This window comes from Pararge aegeria, chromosome 17, assembly GCF_905163445.1.
Source record: "Pararge aegeria chromosome 17, ilParAegt1.1, whole genome shotgun sequence".
NCBI classification, from domain to species: domain Eukaryota; kingdom Metazoa; phylum Arthropoda; class Insecta; order Lepidoptera; family Nymphalidae; genus Pararge; species Pararge aegeria.
The window spans coordinates 12,865,326-12,884,640 of record NC_053196.1 but is presented as its reverse complement, the minus strand read 5'-3'; the positions used below and the strand labels follow the sequence as shown (position 1 = coordinate 12,884,640).

The 19,315-nt window shown below is 34.8% G+C and overlaps 2 protein-coding genes across 2 annotated transcripts; one reads left to right on the top strand and one right to left on the bottom strand.

Annotated features, from left to right (window-relative positions):
- Window positions 1–326: 326 nt before the first annotated feature.
- On the bottom strand, window positions 327–2,733 carry LOC120630834 (arginine--tRNA ligase, cytoplasmic). Its single transcript, XM_039900128.1, has one exon. It carries the CDS (start codon window positions 2,589–2,591, stop codon window positions 528–530), a length of 2,064 nt encoding a protein of 687 aa, XP_039756062.1. The 5' UTR covers window positions 2,592–2,733; the 3' UTR covers window positions 327–527.
- Window positions 2,734–3,140: 407 nt separating this feature from the next.
- LOC120630966 (katanin-interacting protein-like) lies at window positions 3,141–16,026 on the top strand. The gene is made up of 15 exons (XM_039900336.1): window positions 3,141–3,232; window positions 3,561–3,662; window positions 3,761–3,867; window positions 4,506–4,685; window positions 4,843–5,147; window positions 5,381–5,563; window positions 6,312–6,449; window positions 7,014–7,284; window positions 7,781–8,014; window positions 9,824–10,001; window positions 11,329–11,513; window positions 12,268–12,430; window positions 13,518–13,611; window positions 14,485–14,600; window positions 15,798–16,026. Exons 1-15 carry the CDS (start codon window positions 3,159–3,161, stop codon window positions 15,904–15,906), a joined length of 2,439 nt encoding a protein of 812 aa, XP_039756270.1. The 5' UTR covers window positions 3,141–3,158; the 3' UTR covers window positions 15,907–16,026.
- Window positions 16,027–19,315: the final 3,289 nt, after the last annotated feature.

Sequence of the window (19,315 nt, the reverse complement as noted above, 5' to 3'; positions counted from 1 at the left end):
AAGGTTAAATTCAGGCCCACCTGTAATTTACCCAGGGTCTACTAATGTGTGGACATCCAATTAAAAATTTAATGTATGTGACAACCACAAATGCTGTAGTCAGAAGTATAGGTGACCCACACAACTACAAAACCACTAGGTGAATCACGCAGAGTGTTATTACATTTTCATAAATAAGGATTTCTTTATAATTTGGCTTTAAAGAGGCTTTGAATATTATGGCTTAGCTTATCTCATTCACTGCCAGTTAAATCCGTTTGAAAACAAATACCTATATGCAAAAATGCTACTAAATTACTGTTACACTGTAACAGTAATTTAGTATCTCTATATAAATGCAAATATTATAATGTAATAAAAAAAATCATATTCAAGCGAGCTAATCTCAAGAACTATTGACTTGACTATTCTTGTGTTAGATACCTCATTTATTTAGGAGGCTATCAATATTTATATGCCGTAAAAGGTTAAACTGCAACTGGTTTATAAAAATTGCAGGTGGGTGGAAATTAACCCCATATATTATTTTACATTTTAGATACTGTTGTAAGACCTAAAATATCAAGACATTTCTGCATTACTTTTGCAGTAACTTCACAGAGCATCAACCTCTCATAGAAAACCTTAACAATATTTCCACTTTTATCTTTTTCAATGCAATAGCATTTGTCATAAAAATCTGTAAATGCTGAGCATATTTCATATAAATACTCACATAAACTATGTATGTATAAATCCTTAGAAACTTTAAGGATAACTTCTGGGAACCGCAGAAGAACTTTGCCCAGTTTCCATTCTGTTTCATCTGTCAGTTTGATACCACTTTTTTGAGCTTCCTCCATTAATTTTTCGACTGATATTTTAGCATTCCGAGCAATAGACCTAATCCTAGTTAATGAATACAGTAAATAAACTGCTGTATTACCTTTATCATCTAACATTTTATCAAAAGAGAAGACATAATCGTTAATTCTATTGTGTGAGAGGTCTGCATACTTTATGCAACCATACGCAACAGCTTCTTGTGCTTGTTTTAACTCCTCAGGAGTGAGAACTTTGTCCCTACCTTTCTCTATTAACTTATCAAGTGCTCTTTTTAAGCCCTCATCAAGCAAATCTCGTAACTTAATAGTATCACCAGACCTTGTCTTAAATTTCTTCTTATCTTCACCAAGGACCACTCCAAAGCCTACGTGTTCTAATTTTTTGTTATTAGTCAATATCCCAGCTCTTCTAGCACAAGCATCTATAAGCAAAAAGTGTGTGTATTGCCCAACATCTGTCACATAAATGAACCTATCAGCTCTCTCTTCTTGAACCCTCTGTTTTATAGCTGACATATCAGAGGTGTCATAAGTGTACCCACCATCCGATTTGACAATTGTTAATGGTATACCCTCATTTTTATCTGGGTGTGGCCACATAATTAACCTCCCTTCATCTTCTTCTAAATAACCCTTTTCTTTCAATTCCTTTACATCTGCATTCATCCTACTGTGATAGAAAGATTCTCCTCTTGGGGTTATTTTAATATTTAACCGGTCGTATATTGTTTGGAAGTCCTGAAGTGACACATTACAAATTAACTTCCAGGCAGCAATGTAATCAGGCTGTCCCGACTGCAGCTGGACAACACAAGCGTAAGCTCTCTTTTTGAATTCTTCATCCTCATCAAACCTTTTTTTAGACTCTTTGTAAAATGCTTGTAAATCAGCTATAGGAGGAGAATGGGTTTTGAAGTCTGGAAACATGTCTTGTAAATGAGCAATGAGCATACCAAACTGCGTTCCCCAATCCCCAAGATGATTTAATCGGAGTACATCATGATTTAGGTACTCTAAAAGTCTACAAATACTGTCACCTATTATTGTTGACCTTAAGTGACCCACATGCATTTCTTTCGCTACATTCGGTGAGGAGAAGTCAACAATGATTCGTTCCTTTTTCACAGGTGGTGGTTTAACACCAGATCTGAATATACAGTTAAGAATGTGTTCCGCTGACTGTTTATTTAAGTAAATATTTAAAAATCCAGCTCCGGCAACTTCCATTTTACTAACAAGAGGCGATGTTGGTGTTTTATTTAGAATATTGTTAGCTACTTCTCTCGGATTGGTTTTTATATTTTTAGCTTTAAGCATCTGCGATATCTGCATAGCAGAGTTGCATTGGTAGTCCCCAAACTTTGGATTGTTACCAGATAGGGAGATTTGGATTGGTGGATCTTCTAAGTCTGGGTATGCTGAGAAAATGGCTACGGTGAAAATATTTCTGAGTTCGTCGAGTATGCAGAAGGTACCATCTACGGAATAGATATCAGTAATCAGCGTGGGTGGTTTCTTAGACTCCTTTTTTACCGCTATGGAGCTTTCTCCTCCTCGTTCCTTTTTGATTGCATTTTCTAGGATTACTAGGCGATGTTTTAATTTTTCGTTGTCAGTGAGCAGTTTATCAAGTCGTGGATCACCTATAAAACTAAGATCTTCCTTCGCCAACTTGTCCATTTCATCTTCAATTTCCATCACCTGTTTTTCGGCACTTTTAGTCCTTTCTTCTAGGAGTTCCGGATTTAGATCAGACATATTGACCATACAAATAACACTGGGTTAATAAAGTAAGTTTTTCTTTAATAAAATTTGTGAGTTTTTCACTAATTCATTGAAAAACAGTTGGTACAAAAATACTTTTTAGGTTATCTGCCGACGTAGATACAAAAGTTGAGCTGACTGTTGGTTGACACTGTTGACATTTACACAAGATGACAATAAAATATCTGTGACATTGACTCACAGGCAGATAATGTAAAGTCGATTGAAAGTTTAGCACGCTAACTTTTTCTCGGTGAGAATACAAACATCATATATTTTGACAGTTTGAACGTCACCATAGTAACCAAGGTCAAACAAACAGCGCCAAATTATGTTTCAAAAGTGGCAAGTGGCAATGAACCGATAAAATAACGCTGTAAATAAATAACTATTATAAAAGCAAATTAAATAAATTGTGCAAAACAGTTATTAATTAATGTCTTTTATAGTTCAGCTCCCAGTATAGAAATCGGCTAGAATGATTTTTAATCAAATATTTTTTTTATAAACCTTCGCAGCGCTTACAAAGGTTCTTGTTAATGGATAATCCAATAAACTGATGGCTGAAGAATGGCACAGCAACGCGGTTTTGAGCTTTCGGCTGAGGACGCGAAAGTTCCATTATGGCTCGAAGATATTACCAAGTAATGTTTACTTTTGTAGATTATTAAGTAATTGTTTCTTGGCATCAAAATATCAAATACGTTGTTAAAATGCCTTTATGTTTACCTACATTGGAAGTCGTTGCACGCTGCTTATACTTACTTACGCGATTTTCCTAGATATCTGGTTTTTGTTTATAGGCTTTTATGTATTGTTTTCTAACCTTAAGACTAACGCAGCAGGGCCACGCATTTTAGTAGATTACGTTACGTACTAACAAGTAGCTGCTTGCTCCTGACGCCTGTACCATGGTGTCCAGTAGATAATAGTTTTATTCAATAAATACAGATTATTATTGCTTTATTCCAGGAAAATCAAAGAGACGCACATAAAAAACAACATAGGTGATTCCTCTTCAACATACGAACTTCCAGGACCAAGATATGGAAATACAAAAATGGAAAACCACAGGCAGGTTCTTAACTAATAAGTGTAAAAATGCTTTTAATTTCATTTCGAAACTTAAAAAAAACGAAAGTGAATTTAACTTAAATTTATTACTTCTTTAGATTTTTACGACGAACGTCGTTAGATACGCCGATGGATATGATTTTGAAGCCCCAAAAACAACAAATTGCACATTCAGCTGGCACTTTACGGAGTAATCGTATAAATGGTAATAAACGACTATGTTTTCTTTGTTTTTTTCTTTTCACAAGCTTTTAATTACAAACTACGTAATTATACAAAAGTCGTTTTTAATCTATCAAGCAGTTGCGAAAAACCATAGTCATATCAAGCGACCCAACACCGCGCGCCTTAGTAGATTTACGTGAATTTTCGGTTAAATGAGTTTTCAGTTTATAAAAAAAATATCTATACAACTTCTCACAGTTCTATAAACAGCATTGGCTCTCTGAATAATTTATCTTTATGAAAATAAGAAGATAGAGGCTCCTAAGAAAGATAGCTAAGTTAGAAAGATAGATAGCTATCTCAAATTAATTGCATAAAAGCGGAAATATTGTGCGTAACGATAAAACTTTTAAGCATATTTAACGATAAAACTTTTTTAATTCTAATTTCATTGGAGCTGAATAGAAAGCCAATTATATATAATATAATATTCATAAATAATATAAGTTGCGGTTTAGATAGAAATGTTGAGGGCAGAAATGTGCTGATGTGAAGTCTCTTAAAATCTCTAGACGTCACGTAAGGCTGGCGTTACGCTTTACTGTTGGTCGTTTCCATCCTCGCCACTAAACGTACCTAAAAATAAAAACAATACATAATTAATGTTATTCTAATTAGGTTATACCCATAATGGACGAAGAAAACCAAATGTCAACGGCAAACTTGAATGGAGTGATTCTACAAGCGGTGCAACAAATGATTTCCTCTCGGACCTTCTTCCGCATTACGTGACGCCGCGGCACAGGGTCTTAAACAGTAATGGCGATGATGATTTTAATGACGTCGTTTTAGGATCACGTAAGATTATTTTTAGTATATTTTTTAATTAAAGAAAATCTCACAGTATCTTATTCTTATTTTACCATAAATTCAGATATTCTGCTAGGAGGACCAATTGTTATTCTATTTAATTTTCTGATTTATTTTTTACTATAAAATAGATGCACTATTTTAGGTTTCCATGAAGCTAACAGAAATAACCAAAAACTTTTTTCGAACGAAGCATCATCAAATGGTTCACAGCTTATCTATAAAAAGACTATCACCAACGTGAACCCAAAAAAACCTACATCATACATTTCAATGCCGAGTAAAAATGTCCAAAAGGAGAGACCTAAAACTGAATTTATTATACCAGAACTACCAGAAGGGAGACTGTTAGAGATTAAAATTTATTCAAACTGGGGAGACAAATTTCTTGTTGGTTTGAATGGCGTGGAGATGTTTGATTCGAATGGTCATCAGGTTAAGATTGAGAAGGTAAGTTATATCACTAATGCGTCTTGTAGAATACTCCCAAAGAGAGACTAACCGCATTTTTTTAGATTAAAAAGCATAAGAGCGTAGGCACTAGGCGTAAGACTTGAATTGGAATAAGTTGGACTGTTGACATTTTCTGAGCACCTATCCGATGGTCTACCGAAATACCGAAATATTGCAAATTTGATCTTCTAGAGACGTTTCGGTTTTATTTTTATTTATGTCACTCCTAGGTCTGGACCGATTCAGACACCGGAGATCATTCCAAGTACGGTCGTTTAGAGAACATAGTGGATGGCGTGTGTCGCACAAGGGATGACAAAAATGCGTGGAGCGCGTCCGCCCCTCGAGCACTACCTATTGCAGTTAGTGTGTTGTTGACGACTTGCACTAAACTCGCTGTTTTGAGGATATGGGTGAGTTTGGCTCTCGGCTTTAGATGGTCTTCATGCCTGAATTCCATTTCAGCGCTGGATTGGAACCAAAGCTATTCACCTAATTCCAGAAGAAATCCAGCACTGGATCAAAATGTAAACTAGGTATTGAGTTATAAGGCATACATTTTTGACTTGTCCTTGATGTCGTAGAAATTTTAAAGTGCATTTCTTATCATCCCATACTCGGCTAACTAAACGAATGTATTTGTTAATAGCTTTAACGGACTCGAATAGTTAAGAAACACTTTACAATGCAACGACAAAAGAAATTGGTTTTGTTGATCTTTTATTCTCATTAATGTGATAATGGACTGATTGTGATTGTGTCGTACAGATATCTTGTTATTGTCTCGAATTCCCTTTCGGGAGGCCGAGTTTGAATCCCAGCACGCACCTCTAACTTTTCTAAGTTTTGTGCGTTTTAAGTAATTATAATATCACTGGCTTCAACGGTGAAGGAAAACATCATGAGGAAACCTGCATGCCTGAGAGTTCTACATAATGTTCTCAGAGGTGTGTGGAGTCCACCAATCCTCACTAGGCTAGCGTGGTCCTACCTACCCATTCATTGTGGGAGGTGACCTGTGCTCTGAAGTGGGCCGGTAATGGGTTGATGTGATGACGATGATAAGGTTAACTTTGTAAACAAGCTCAAGTCTTCAGATTTCTATTTCCGCGAAGTGATAAACTACTTATTCAATGTGTACTTATTCAACTATGTCTATAGAATTACAACAAGTCACGTATCTATTCGAGCCGCGGTATACGCTTGGTTCAGATCAAGTTAGACGACCAGATTATATTCCACGGTGAAATTGCTCGTGCCAGTGGAGAGCTAGTAGGGTCGATGCAGTGTTTTGGAGACGTGAGTACCAATTTTTTTCGCGCTCTCTAGTTTATACTCGCTAGTTGACGGCCAATTGGCACAGCGACCCTGATTTCTGAGTCCAAGGCCTATTACAACAGCTGGAAAATGTTTGTGTGATGAACATGAATGTTTTTCAGTGTTTGGGTGTTTATATGTATATTATAAGTATTTATGTATATTATTCATTGAAATATTTATCATCCATATTAGTACCCATAACACAAGCTACGCTTACTTTTGGGCTAGATGGTGATGTGTGTATTGTCGTAAGTTGTATATTTATTAAAGTAGTAGTATATCTCCTACATACCGAATTGAGGTTTCTTTAAAAAAAATTATCACGCTCAGATATGGATTTTCACAATTTAATTCACTTTTTACCACGACCATTTGTCAATCTTTCGAGTCCAGACCTATTAATATTTTAGGATAAATTCTGGATAAAATGACGCATATATATATATTTAAAGGAGCACTGGCCTTGGATTAGCAGTTTAAATAAGCTTCACGCTTTGCCGCCGAAAATTGGTTGTTAAAATTGGATTTTGTTTTTATTTGCAGACCATTCTCTTCACCAAAGATCCCAGTATCCTCGAATCGATCTTGGCTAACGATAAGAACTTTCAAGAACTTTTGAAGGACGTTGAACCACTGGCTGATGCTTCAATTGTTGAAAAACGTCCACCTACAGCAAATGCGAGTAAAAACAATTCGAGTCCTACGACATTAGAGGATTTTGAGAGCAACGATCAAGAAATTAAATATGTTGTGAAGAATATAAGGTTGACTTTAATGTCCAATTGGGGGCAGAAACAACTTATTGGTTTGACAGGTACGCTCGCAATTTTAAGTATCCAACACCATTTATTCATACAACTTGTGGAAGAATTACGAAGTACTGTTGATGGGTGCATAAGTATATTTCAAGAGGAATTACTTGTACAAATATTAAATCAATAAAAGCATATTGATTTTTAATGAAAAAATATCGGTTTTTGATGTTTAATGAGCTGTCTTCAAAATGCAGCTCAAAATAATATTAAAATTAGAATTTTTAATTGAAACTTTCAGGAACTTATTTTTTATGGTCTATAAAAATATACCGAAACGAGAAAAAAATTAAAAAACTTGGAAAATCCAAAAGTGCACGCCTCATAGCGGTCATTCACATTAACAAAAACTACATTACTAAAAAAAAAAATAGTCGATTTTTTTGCGGCCACCCTAGCATTTTTGCAGCACCCTGCATAGGTACTTAGTGTCGGAATAAAATCCATCCCGATCGTGTGGAATATAGGTACTTTACATAACATGAGTTATAATTTCAGGCGTAGATATACTGTGCAATAACGATAGAATTGAAGTAAATCGCGCATATGCCTATTCGTTAAATATAAGCGATGATTTAAGTCCGACATACAAAAATTTCATCGAATGCAAAAGTTTATTTAACGGTAACAATATTACCACGGAAGTTGGTGATATGTGGTGCACTAAATTCGCCTCGGGATCTAAATTCTGTCATATCGTCATGGAATTTATGGTGCCAACGGAAATAACTAGTAAGTATTAAAAAAACTCTATATGCGTACTTAATATGCTTCATCAAAAAAAGATTGTCTGGAGAAGATGGCTTAAAGCGATAAGGACGCCTTCGCGCAAATAAATTTATTTACCTTTTGTTTTGTTTAATTTGTTTCTTTCTTTTTGTGCAATAAATACATTCTATCTATCCATCCTTTAGTGTTTTCAAATTTGTGGGTAGTTTTTAAAAGTTACTACTTACACAGCTACAATGTAATGAAATTATTTCTTTAATTGCTCGCAATATGAATTAAAAAAATACTCAATAAAAAATATGCATATTTGTTTGTATAGTTTTTAGTAATAACAAAGAAAGTAATTTGTAATACTAACAAAAAGAGTATAAGACGCTTGAAATAAAATTATTGTTATTATTATATGAATATATATATGGTTTTGAGGTGAGAGGACCGTATTCTGTGCTCCGTTAGAAAATATTGTTAATAATAGTGTTGTGTGGATTTGCAGCTGTACAAACTTGTGCAATAATATCAGAATATTCTTATTGTCCGAAATTGTATATACTTTCATCTTGTTTGTGTAGTTGTAAGCTAGTTCAACGCTATTAAATTGCATGCGGTGTTTACCTGTAAGTAGATTTACATTTTGTCTTCATACAGTATAAGCTAGTTTAAATTGTTTTTTTGAAATGTAAAGCTGTTGGTAAACCAAATAAAGAAAAAAAAAATATATATTAATACTAAAGTATTACCTACATCAATGTGGTAACTAGGCTTGCATTGGTTCTAATCTTGATCCTGCGGCATAGCCAGTTTAGAAGCAATTTATTTATTTGTATTGTACACTGTTTGGTGTTATTGAGTGAATCTGATCTAGTGGTCTAAATAATGAATAATTAATTACTAAACTTAATTATTTATTTTTTTAATTACTCAACCAAGGCCGGCTGCCTTAGCTTATTAATTATTTACCTAGTCAGGTTTAAGTTTACCTTAGTACGATGTTACGTAGAATAGGAACGAGAATCTGTAGAAATTCTCTTGCCTCTTCTAAGTTAGCGTACTTTCAGCTGAAACAACATTGCGAAGCTAAAGTGGTAAATGGGGCGTATAGGCCTCGGAGATTGAAGGGTCCCAACTCCCAAGGTGGTGGGACGGCTTCGCACCGATAAATGCAGCGTTTGTAGACCCTTGCGTCGCGGAGAGCCACTGGACCCAAACGGCACAAGACCGTGTTTTTCGGAACTCCCTATAAAAGACCTATATCCAGCACTAAACGGCCATTCCCCCCGATGTCATCGAGCCCTGGGGCTCTTCTAATGGCGAGCTGTCCCGCTCGCCCCACTCCCCCGGTGACGCCGTAGCAACCCCTCAGGTGGTTATCGGCAAGTGTCCATCCGAAAAAAAGACTAATCGTCCATTGTTTGACATGAAATGATGATGATGATGAAAACCACAATTGATAGATAGATAGATAGATAGATAGATAGATAGATAGATAAATAAATTCTTTATTGCAGACAATTAAGGGATAAAAATAATAAATATTGGAAACAGAAATACAATAAAAATAAAAATGTGCAAAGACAGTCTTATCGCTTTAAGCGACCTCCCCTAGACCACCCTTAATGAAAGAAGAAAATGATTATGGAAACGGGATAGTGCAATATTTCAAAAATGTTATATGTTATAACATAAACTACATATAACAATAATACATATACATATAAATATATATATATATATATATATATATATATAATTGATTTTGCTGTCACTCATAAAAGTCCAGATTCACACGTTTTTTGACTAAAACTAAACATGTAGGTATCCGTATATGGAATTACAACGCAAGCATGGAAATGTCGTACATTGGCGCGAAACATGTACGCATTTCGCTCGATGAGGAGCCATTACATCAGCAAGCTATACTACTGCGACGGGCTCCAGGCGACACGAGCTATGACTACGTACAGCACCTCGAACTCGCTACACTAGATGATAGGTAAGTTATACCTTAACTTTAATACGTTACTTTAAATACCTGTATTAAAAATTAATCCAGTAAATAATGTTTCTCTGAAAAATTTACTTAAGTACTGGAAGAAGTTGCTGAGTGATGAGACATCTCTGTCGCTAATTGCAAATATCAATATAATGACATACTTGTGTATGTCATCATATTTATATTACATAAGCACATAACCAGTATGTGCTTTTATTGCATTAGTATAAGATAGGAGTGAATCAATGAAAAATATAACTTTCGTGCAAAGAATTAAGAACCTACAGAACCCTCATTCCGCCATTATTGCATGCGCAGGTCTCACTTCACATCCACGAAATGTTGCTAGCTCATAAACTTTCCCGTTTTCCCCATTTTATGCAGTGCCGGATTAACCTCGTAGCAAGAGTAGCAATTGCTACGGGCCCCGCGCGAAAGAGGGCCCCGCATATTTAATACCACTCATCTCTGCCTGACTGACTGACCCACTGACACGCCCACGCACACAGACATCGCCTATAGCAATTTACTATAACCCACAAAATTGTAACCTATAGATAGCAAACACGTATTGTGTTTAAGATACGATTACACGTATTCAAGATACGTATTGAGTATTGAATTATATTTTTACTTCTTTATACTTAAGAACCCATAGCAGATCAAAGGCTTTTTTAAAGAATTTGCTACGGGCCTCGCGCTTGCTTAATCAGGCACTGATTTTATGTTAAATGTTTAGAACATTACAGGTAAAATAAATACTGCCAACTGCTAGTTGGAAGCGCCTAACCGATTGTTTGAGATACATTTCTAAAGTGGAGTGGTTTTTGATGCTTCAATATTAGTCGTGTACACGGTTTTTGTATCTTCTTAATTCTGTGATTTCGTGATGTAATTTTATTATATACAGAATTAACTTCATATTCAAAGTCAAAGTCAAATATTTCTTTATTCAAATAGGCACATAGATGGCACTTTTGATGCGTACATTACATGTAAAATATGACATATGAGTGAGTTGATAGCGATAAATAAATTCGTCAACTTAAAACTAAAGCTACGAGAGTTCCAAACGCGCCGTGGTCTAAGAAGAAGCCAGCAACAAACTTAGCCGGTTGTTATTTATTTTATTTTTTTACATGCAATGCAAGCCACTGTATAGTAGACGAGAATAAGTATTTCGTGACGTTTTATTTCATTTAATAATTTAAGACCATATAAATACTTATAAAATAACAAAATAGCGATTAATAATCTCATTTTCAACGTTTTTTTTTAAAAGGTGTCTTGTCATATTTTGAATACTAATTATTAACATTAATCCTAGGTCAAAAAGTCAGCATGTTTCTGACACGACTCCGGAATGGTACGGTACACTAGAACTGAAAGTACCAACGGGCTTCGTCCTGCAAATCAGTATTTATTCTACATGGGGTGATCCTTACTACGTCGGGCTTACTGGCATCGAGCTGTATGATCCCCACGGAAATATGATCAGCGTTTCCGAGTCTAGTAAGATTATGTTTTTATCTATCCATTACCTAAGTTTAAAAAGGTCTGTAGTGCATCCTGGCTATTTGTAATCTTATGAGAAAAAAAATAATTGACAAAAAAGAGACGACTTTGTCTTACAACTAAAAAGCAAGAAATTTTATTATCTTACAGCATTTTAAGTCGGTGCCAAGTAAAATGTAGAAAGTTACTATGTATATGTATTGATCATATATTTCGCATTTTTTTTTTATGTAGCCAGAAAAGTACCAGTAATTTAGTGGGTAAGTTGGTATTATAGCCGAATTTCAACTGCTCATAAACTTCTACAAAGTTCTATAGGTGTCCGTGTAATATTTAAAGAGTTCCCTCAGTTTCTCCAGGATCCCTAAACATATCTTGCTTTGATGAAATGGAATAACATGGGAAGTATACCCAATAATTTTTTAAATAAGTTTATAAATGACAGAGTTCTGAGCTAATACAATAAAAATTAACTTTTATGTAAGTCGGTTAAAAAGTTTCCCGTCAGAAACTGAATTATCAGTACAAGCGAAAGGATTCGGCTTGTTTGACATTCATAGCAAAACTTTCAACGGATTCAATTTCGGTTGATTAATATTCTGTAGACTTCATAGCTTATACTCGTAGCTAACGGTAAGCGGTATGCATACCGCGGTAAGCGCTTCTAAGTATGTACAAAAAGAAAATTAAAAATCTTAAAGTATAAAAGTTACGTACGTCTTAAAAATTGATGATTTTTCCCGTACTGTAGATGTATGCGCGCAGCCAGCCAGTGTGAATGTACTGGAATCGCGCGGTTCTCGTGGCGTCCGTGACGTCCGCACGCCCGCGCGTCTCGTGGACGGTCAGAACTCGCGCGCGTCGCACGCGCACCACTCGTGGCTTGCACCCATCTTGCCACATACACTCAACAGGTAGGGTACTCGCTGAATAAATAGTCACATTTCGCGAACATTAAAACATGGCGATTTGTGCGTTCAGATAACGGATAAACCTACTTGGATAAGTCCAAAAAAAATTTATAATTCATTTATTTCAAGTAGGCCTAGTTTATAAGCTTTTTGGAAACGTAATGTCATTCTGTTTGTAGTGACTCTACCACCGGTTCGGAAGGCAGATTTTATAGTTTAACAATCTTTAGAATTTTTCTGTTTTGTGAAAGATGAGAGCGGAGTGGCCTGCTTCTAAACATCCTTGTCGTTAAGGAATTCATCAATCGTGTAGTAACCACGATTGGTCAAATGTTTAATACATTGTTTAACTTAGGTAAAGGTAGATCTAATATTACTCGTACGTTCGGTATCATGTTATAAAAGCCCATCCCCACAGAGGATTTCTGTACCTACTTTTCTCAGACGATATGCAGATATCACTAATTCTCTACACTGTACTGTACACTGCATAGGTATCCATACGCCTGGACTACTTGTATTGCGTTCACCATAGATATATTTACCTACTACTTTAAAAATTGATCGCTAATAACATTAGTCCTCTGACGAGAGATATACTTTCATAAAAATATAAATGCCCGTTTTCACTAAATCTAGACATCGCCTTAAGCGAGTGCCTAATGATTTAAGTGATGTAGAAGTGTAGAAAAAAAACGTTTCAGCAACTCTCAGGTGATAACTATTGGTGAACGATTTATGTATGCCTATAAATCTTCGGCAATGTCATAAATAAGTTAAGCGTAATCTAAGATTAAGCCAAAAAGCCATTAATTAACCCAAAGAAGAAGAATATTCAGCTTAACTTTTTGCGGCATTGCCTAGATCGTCGTTAGAGAAAACGGGTAAATGTCTCCGAAATCTCGAAAATCATTTTTCCATCACGAGACTTTTATTTTGCTCAAATAACAACTAATTCTTAGTTTTTTCAATTCGTAGATAATCCAAAACAAGCAAAATCTTATTAGTAAATTTACTGTGGAATGATTGAAGATAACACAAAAAATACTCTCTTACTGTTATTTAAAATACTTACTTTTCATTTTTGCAGGGTATTTTTCGTCTTTGATACCCCTGTTTCAGTATACGGAATGAAGATTTGGAACTACGGCAAAACACCTACTAGAGGCGTGAAGGAATTTGGGGTAAATATACTAAATTATGGAAACCACTATTTGTGATCATCTTTGTAATGCTTTCTTTTTTCTTTCTAGACGTTAGTCACATTCATGACGTAAATAATAAACGTCTCTCTAGGAAATAAAAGTCTGTCCAGGAAATAAAAGTCTATCTAGGAAATTAAATTGAATCATAATCTGTTAAATTTTTAACTTATTTTTTTCTCATTGTTGTTACTAGTTGGTATGTATCTTGTATATAAGGCAATGTATTATGTTAATCTTTATTATTTCACTAGCTTTTGCCCGCAGCTTCGCTCACGTTAAGGCCAATTTTTGATTTGGTAAATTTTAACTACAAAGGTTTAAAAAAATGTCTTGCTGCTAACAGAAAAATATGAATGTAAATTACTTTAAAAATCAGAAACTTTCAGATAAATTTTTCACTCCTATTTGATGTATTTAGGGGTGGAATTTTTTAAATTTGTGAAACACGTATTTCTTTATTTTTAATCGAAAACCTAAAATCAAAGTTTTATGGACGTAACTTGAATAATAAATTCATAAATGAAGAATTTTATACAAACTTTTAAACCTCATAGGGTTGGAATTTTCAAAAATCCTTTCTTAGCGTGCAAACTTTCAGCCCGATCCGTCAAGTGGTTAGAGCTGTACGTTGATAGTTCAGTCAGTCAGTTGTTACATATATATATATATATATATATATATATATCTATATATATATATATATATATATATATATAGATATATAGATATATAATCTAGCATGTACTTTTAATAATGTTCATTTTGTCCTGTACTTTTTATCCGTTTTCATGCAATAAAGTTATTTAAAATAAAATAAAAGAATACCAATATTAAAGAGTTTTATGTTTCAAGGTATTAATGGATGACCTGCTGGTATACACGGGCTCACTGGAAATGGCCAAAGATGAAGAGTTAGTTGCCCAGTGGATATGCTTACAGGACGTCGATCTGGACAATCTTTCACCCAGGTATTCTATTTTACGTCGTTATTTCAAAAACATTGTAAACTTTAGAAACATTCTTATCATAATGAAAGAATGAATGAATAAATGGATGAATGAATGAATGAATGAATGGATGAATGAATGATTTATTATTAATTAATTACCGTACAGCAAATCCCTTTCAGATTCTGTGTGGAATTGAACTCTTAAATGCGCTTGAAATGATTTTCGTGACGTCAATTTTTACACTTGTCTTTAAAGGGAGTATCTAGCCAATACATCTGCATATAAATAAAAACATACAGAAACCTCATTTAGCCATGATTACATAAAGGGCATTGTGTCCAAAAACAATGAAAACGCCCCGCGCACGTCTCACTTCACACCCGGAATATTGCTAGCTCTCAAACTTTTTCTCAATTTCACATTTTTATTTCTGCCGTTAAGCAGCATTGTGCAAGCAAGGAGCAATGCTGTGTTCCGGTCTGGAGGGCGTAGTTGCCGGTGTAATTACGGACACATGAGCCTTAACACCTACGCCTCAAATTGATGGACACAGGGTGGCATGTTCCAGGATGTGCAATTTGCAGAAGTGTGAAGTGTTGTTTTTTTAAAGGCGATGGTTGTCCACTTACCATCGGGTGGCCCATCTGCCTAATCCGTCAATTATAACTACAAAGAAAAAAAGAAAAAAAAAAGCTCGATACTGATTAGTCTCGCAAAAAATACGTTTAAGTCGAATATTAACTATTATAATATAAATTTTTAGTAGGTATACATATATTCAAAACTAACTAACTATATTCTAACTGAAAGCCAACTAACTAACTGACTATATTCAAAACTAACTACAGTAAAAAACACAAAGGACTTCAATTAAAGGTGAAGAATTTGGGTTGGACAGTCAAAGTGTTAAGATGCAGAGGGACATATAACGGTTTATATACGATTGTTTATCTCAAGAAAAACTATTTTTTTCCTTTTTTTTTTTCTTTATTTGGTTTACCAACAGCTTTACATTTCAAAAAACAATTTAAACTAGCTTATACTGTATGAAGACAAAATGTAAATCCACTAACAGGTAAACACCGCATGCAATAAATAGCGTAACTAGCTTACAAGATACAACTACACAAACAAGATGAAAGTGTATACAGTGTGGGAAGGAAAAAATATATTATATTAAATATGTTTATGTACCCACGTCTTGTCTGCCTTCAGTCCGTCCGACGCAAGTCGCAGTACGACGAGTGGTAGCGCCGCCGATCCCGCCGCCAGACCTCACACCGCAGTACATGGGTTTACGTTTAGAAGCGATCACGCACACTGAGCGTGATTTTAGACGCTGCGCTAATGAACACTCTGTCTTAGCTCCAGATTTTCGAACTTTTCTTATAATGTTAACAATATAATATAATATTTGACGGCCGATTGGCGCAGTGGGCAGCGACCCTGCTTTCTGGGCCAAGGCCGTGGGTTCGATCCCCACAGCTGGAAAATGTTTTTGTGATGAACATGAATGTTTTTCAATGTCTGGGTGTTTATATATATTATAAATATTTATGTATATTATTCATATAATTATTCTTCAGTCATCTTAGTACCCATAACACAAGCTATGCTTACTTTGGTGCTAGATGGCGATGTGTGTATTGTCGTTTTATATTTATTTATTTATTACTTATTAATATAATTATTATTATTATTTATTTGTATAGTAGAGCATAAATTGAAAATAAAGGATAATAACGAAAGTTATAGCTAAATCAAATTTGCTGATTATTTTTATAGAATAACCAGTCTTTGACTTAAATGTTTATATAGCAAAAAAGTAATACTTAAAGGCTTTATAGCCGCGTGCAAATTACAAATAATAAAAAAAAAAATTATTTACTTTGTCCGGAATTTTAGTTGTTTATAATAATTTATTGGTGTAAAGCACAGAACTTAGAACATACAGAACCCTTTCTGCCATTACAGAATGCAGTGCATTGTGTCCAAAAACAGTGAAAACGCCCAGCGAACGTCTGATAATAATCATACGATAAATAATTAAATACTTTTGAAAACAGACCATAAAAAAAGCAATAATTAAAACATACTTTCCCATATCCCGGCCAGATATTCTACACGTAAATAATATTTTAAGTTTAAAAAGCTGTTGTCCACTTTCTCTAACGAATATCTTTTAAGATAACGTGACACTAGCACGGAAATTCTTAGTAACCACTTCTAGTTACGTTTTCCTTAATCTTTTTTCCTCGACATCGTTCACACCCACGTAATATTAGCTAGCTAACAAACTTTACTCATTTTCCCCATTTTATGGTGAAAATTTCGAACATTAGAAGTAACTTAATTACTGTCAACTGTTACATGGAATGAAGTGACTAACCGTGTTCGAGAGGCACTACTAAAATGGAGTGGTTTTTGATACTTCAATATAAGTCGTGTACACGGTTTCTTTGTGTTCTTAATTCTGTAGTAAAAAAATAATTTGTAATTATTTATTGCTCTAACAAAATATATATTTAATTGTAGTAATGCCTATACAGGACATAAGTCCTTGTTATAAGGAAAGCGTTTGTCCCAATGTTATAAATGTTTCTCGGCCAATCTAGGGTCATCAAACTTTCTAATTGTATGAAAAATAGGAAAATAATACGTAATTATAAAATCATAATATTGTAACTTGAACGGGCCTCGTGCAAACTTTTTAAAATTGCTTTTCAGTATTTTAATAACGCTGCAAAAAAAAGCAAAAAAAGCAAAAAAATTTTAATAGTAGACAACGAACCAAGAATAAAAAAATACCGTATTAGGTAGTTAATTCAGAAAAAGCCAATTTCTATTGCACCATACAAAACTTTATTAGGTAGTGTAGTAATAAGTTTCTGTTCTTGTCAGTATGAAAAGTTTTCCATTCTGTGTCCTGACTTTCGAATTTGTGAAATTACAATGTGTCACGTATACATTGACAGTCCTAGTATGAAGGGTCCAATAATTATACTTCACAAATTGTATTTAAATTGCAACATCAGAGTACCCTTAGTAAAAGATTAGTACCTCGCAATCGTAGTGGTTTACGAGTTTCAAAACGCTGGTCTACAACTCATCTACAATTTCAGCTAGTGCTTTCCGAGGACGGTTTGTAAAATAAAAATGTATATAGTAATTTATTGCTCAAGACAGTTTAATTTTTCGACACGCGATGGCTACAAAGATTGCGAGCGTGCAAAACATTTAACTAACGGTACGTGGCACTGAGAATGTGGAATGCATTTTGATGTCAATGTTGACAGCACTTTATGTCAGAACTGTCACGATTGGTCGAAAACTGCGTTCCTGCACTCGTAGACAAGTTATGTAGGACTGAAGTTGGCTCTACAAATGTCTCCTCATACTGGTGTTCAATAGTTAAAACTACTTAATAAGCAGCTACTCGCGACCACTTCTTACAACAACGCGTACAAGACTTACTCGCTCGCAACCGAGGAGTCGTTTTCGAATATGGAAATACATATAACATGGGAGAAAATATAGATCTTATTTACATAGCTTTAAAGCTCAATTTAACACTATGCAAATTGGGATTATTGGCTTTGATATGAGGAAATGAATCCTCGATTGCGAACGAGCAAATACTTTACCTAGGCTTATACTGTATACGTACTAAAGCATTTTGTGACTCACTTTCGTCAGTCAATTTATGACTATGTTCTTTACGTTCTGGCCAGGCGAAAAATCGCGTCGGGCTGATTTTTACCCGATTTTTGCCAATGTCCGAGGCATACTTGGTATATTTCGATACATTTGTTTCAGTCATCGGACGCGACACGGATGCCCCTTGGCCAGCTCGTTAGTTGTACTCATAAGCATATAACAGAATTGCAATCATTGAATCAGTAGACTGCACTTGCGCCAAATATTTACCATACCCCATTGTTATATTTTGTAATAGTTCTTGTAGCAATGTTGAAAATAATGTTAATTGTGTATTAAAAAGTTAAAAACAAATGTTATCTTAATTCGTCATCAATGTTTAGTGACTAGTCCGCGTAAATTCAATTGTATATAAATAAGAATTAGTTATTTCCTGTCACTGTCGATAGTAATTTTGTACCAAAAAATAAATTGATTTTTTCTATGAAAACAAATGTTTTAATATTTTGAGAGTAGGCACCCCGAAAGAGCAGACGATAAAACACTTTATTCATTCTTTATGTACTCAACTGATATCCCATATATGGGCCAACCCTCTGTTATACGTGAGAGATAGGGCTATACCTACAGAGAATACTCATACAGCGGTTTCTTTATGGTAGTACTTCTTAACTTAGCTTATTTGCGTTTTTGCCCAAAAACGGTAATGTGTGGAGGAAAACATAGCTTTATTTGTACTAACGCTACTAATTATAGCAGCAAAATGCTCATAATATTCCCATATAGAATTATTCCCACTACGCCGCTTCGCAAGATTACTACAGAAGTGGCACTAAAACATGTGCGTACGCGGCAAAAACCACATAGATTTACTCAGTCGCAGCAACAGAGCCATATGACCTATTAAAATATTATTTTTGTGTACTGACTTTGCAAGTTATGTGCGTTTTAAGCAATTAAAACATCACTTGCTTCAACGACGAAACAAAACATCGTAAGGAAACCTGCATACCTGAGAGTGCTCCATAATGATCTCAAAGGTGAGTGAAGTTCACCACTCCGCACCGAGCCAGCGT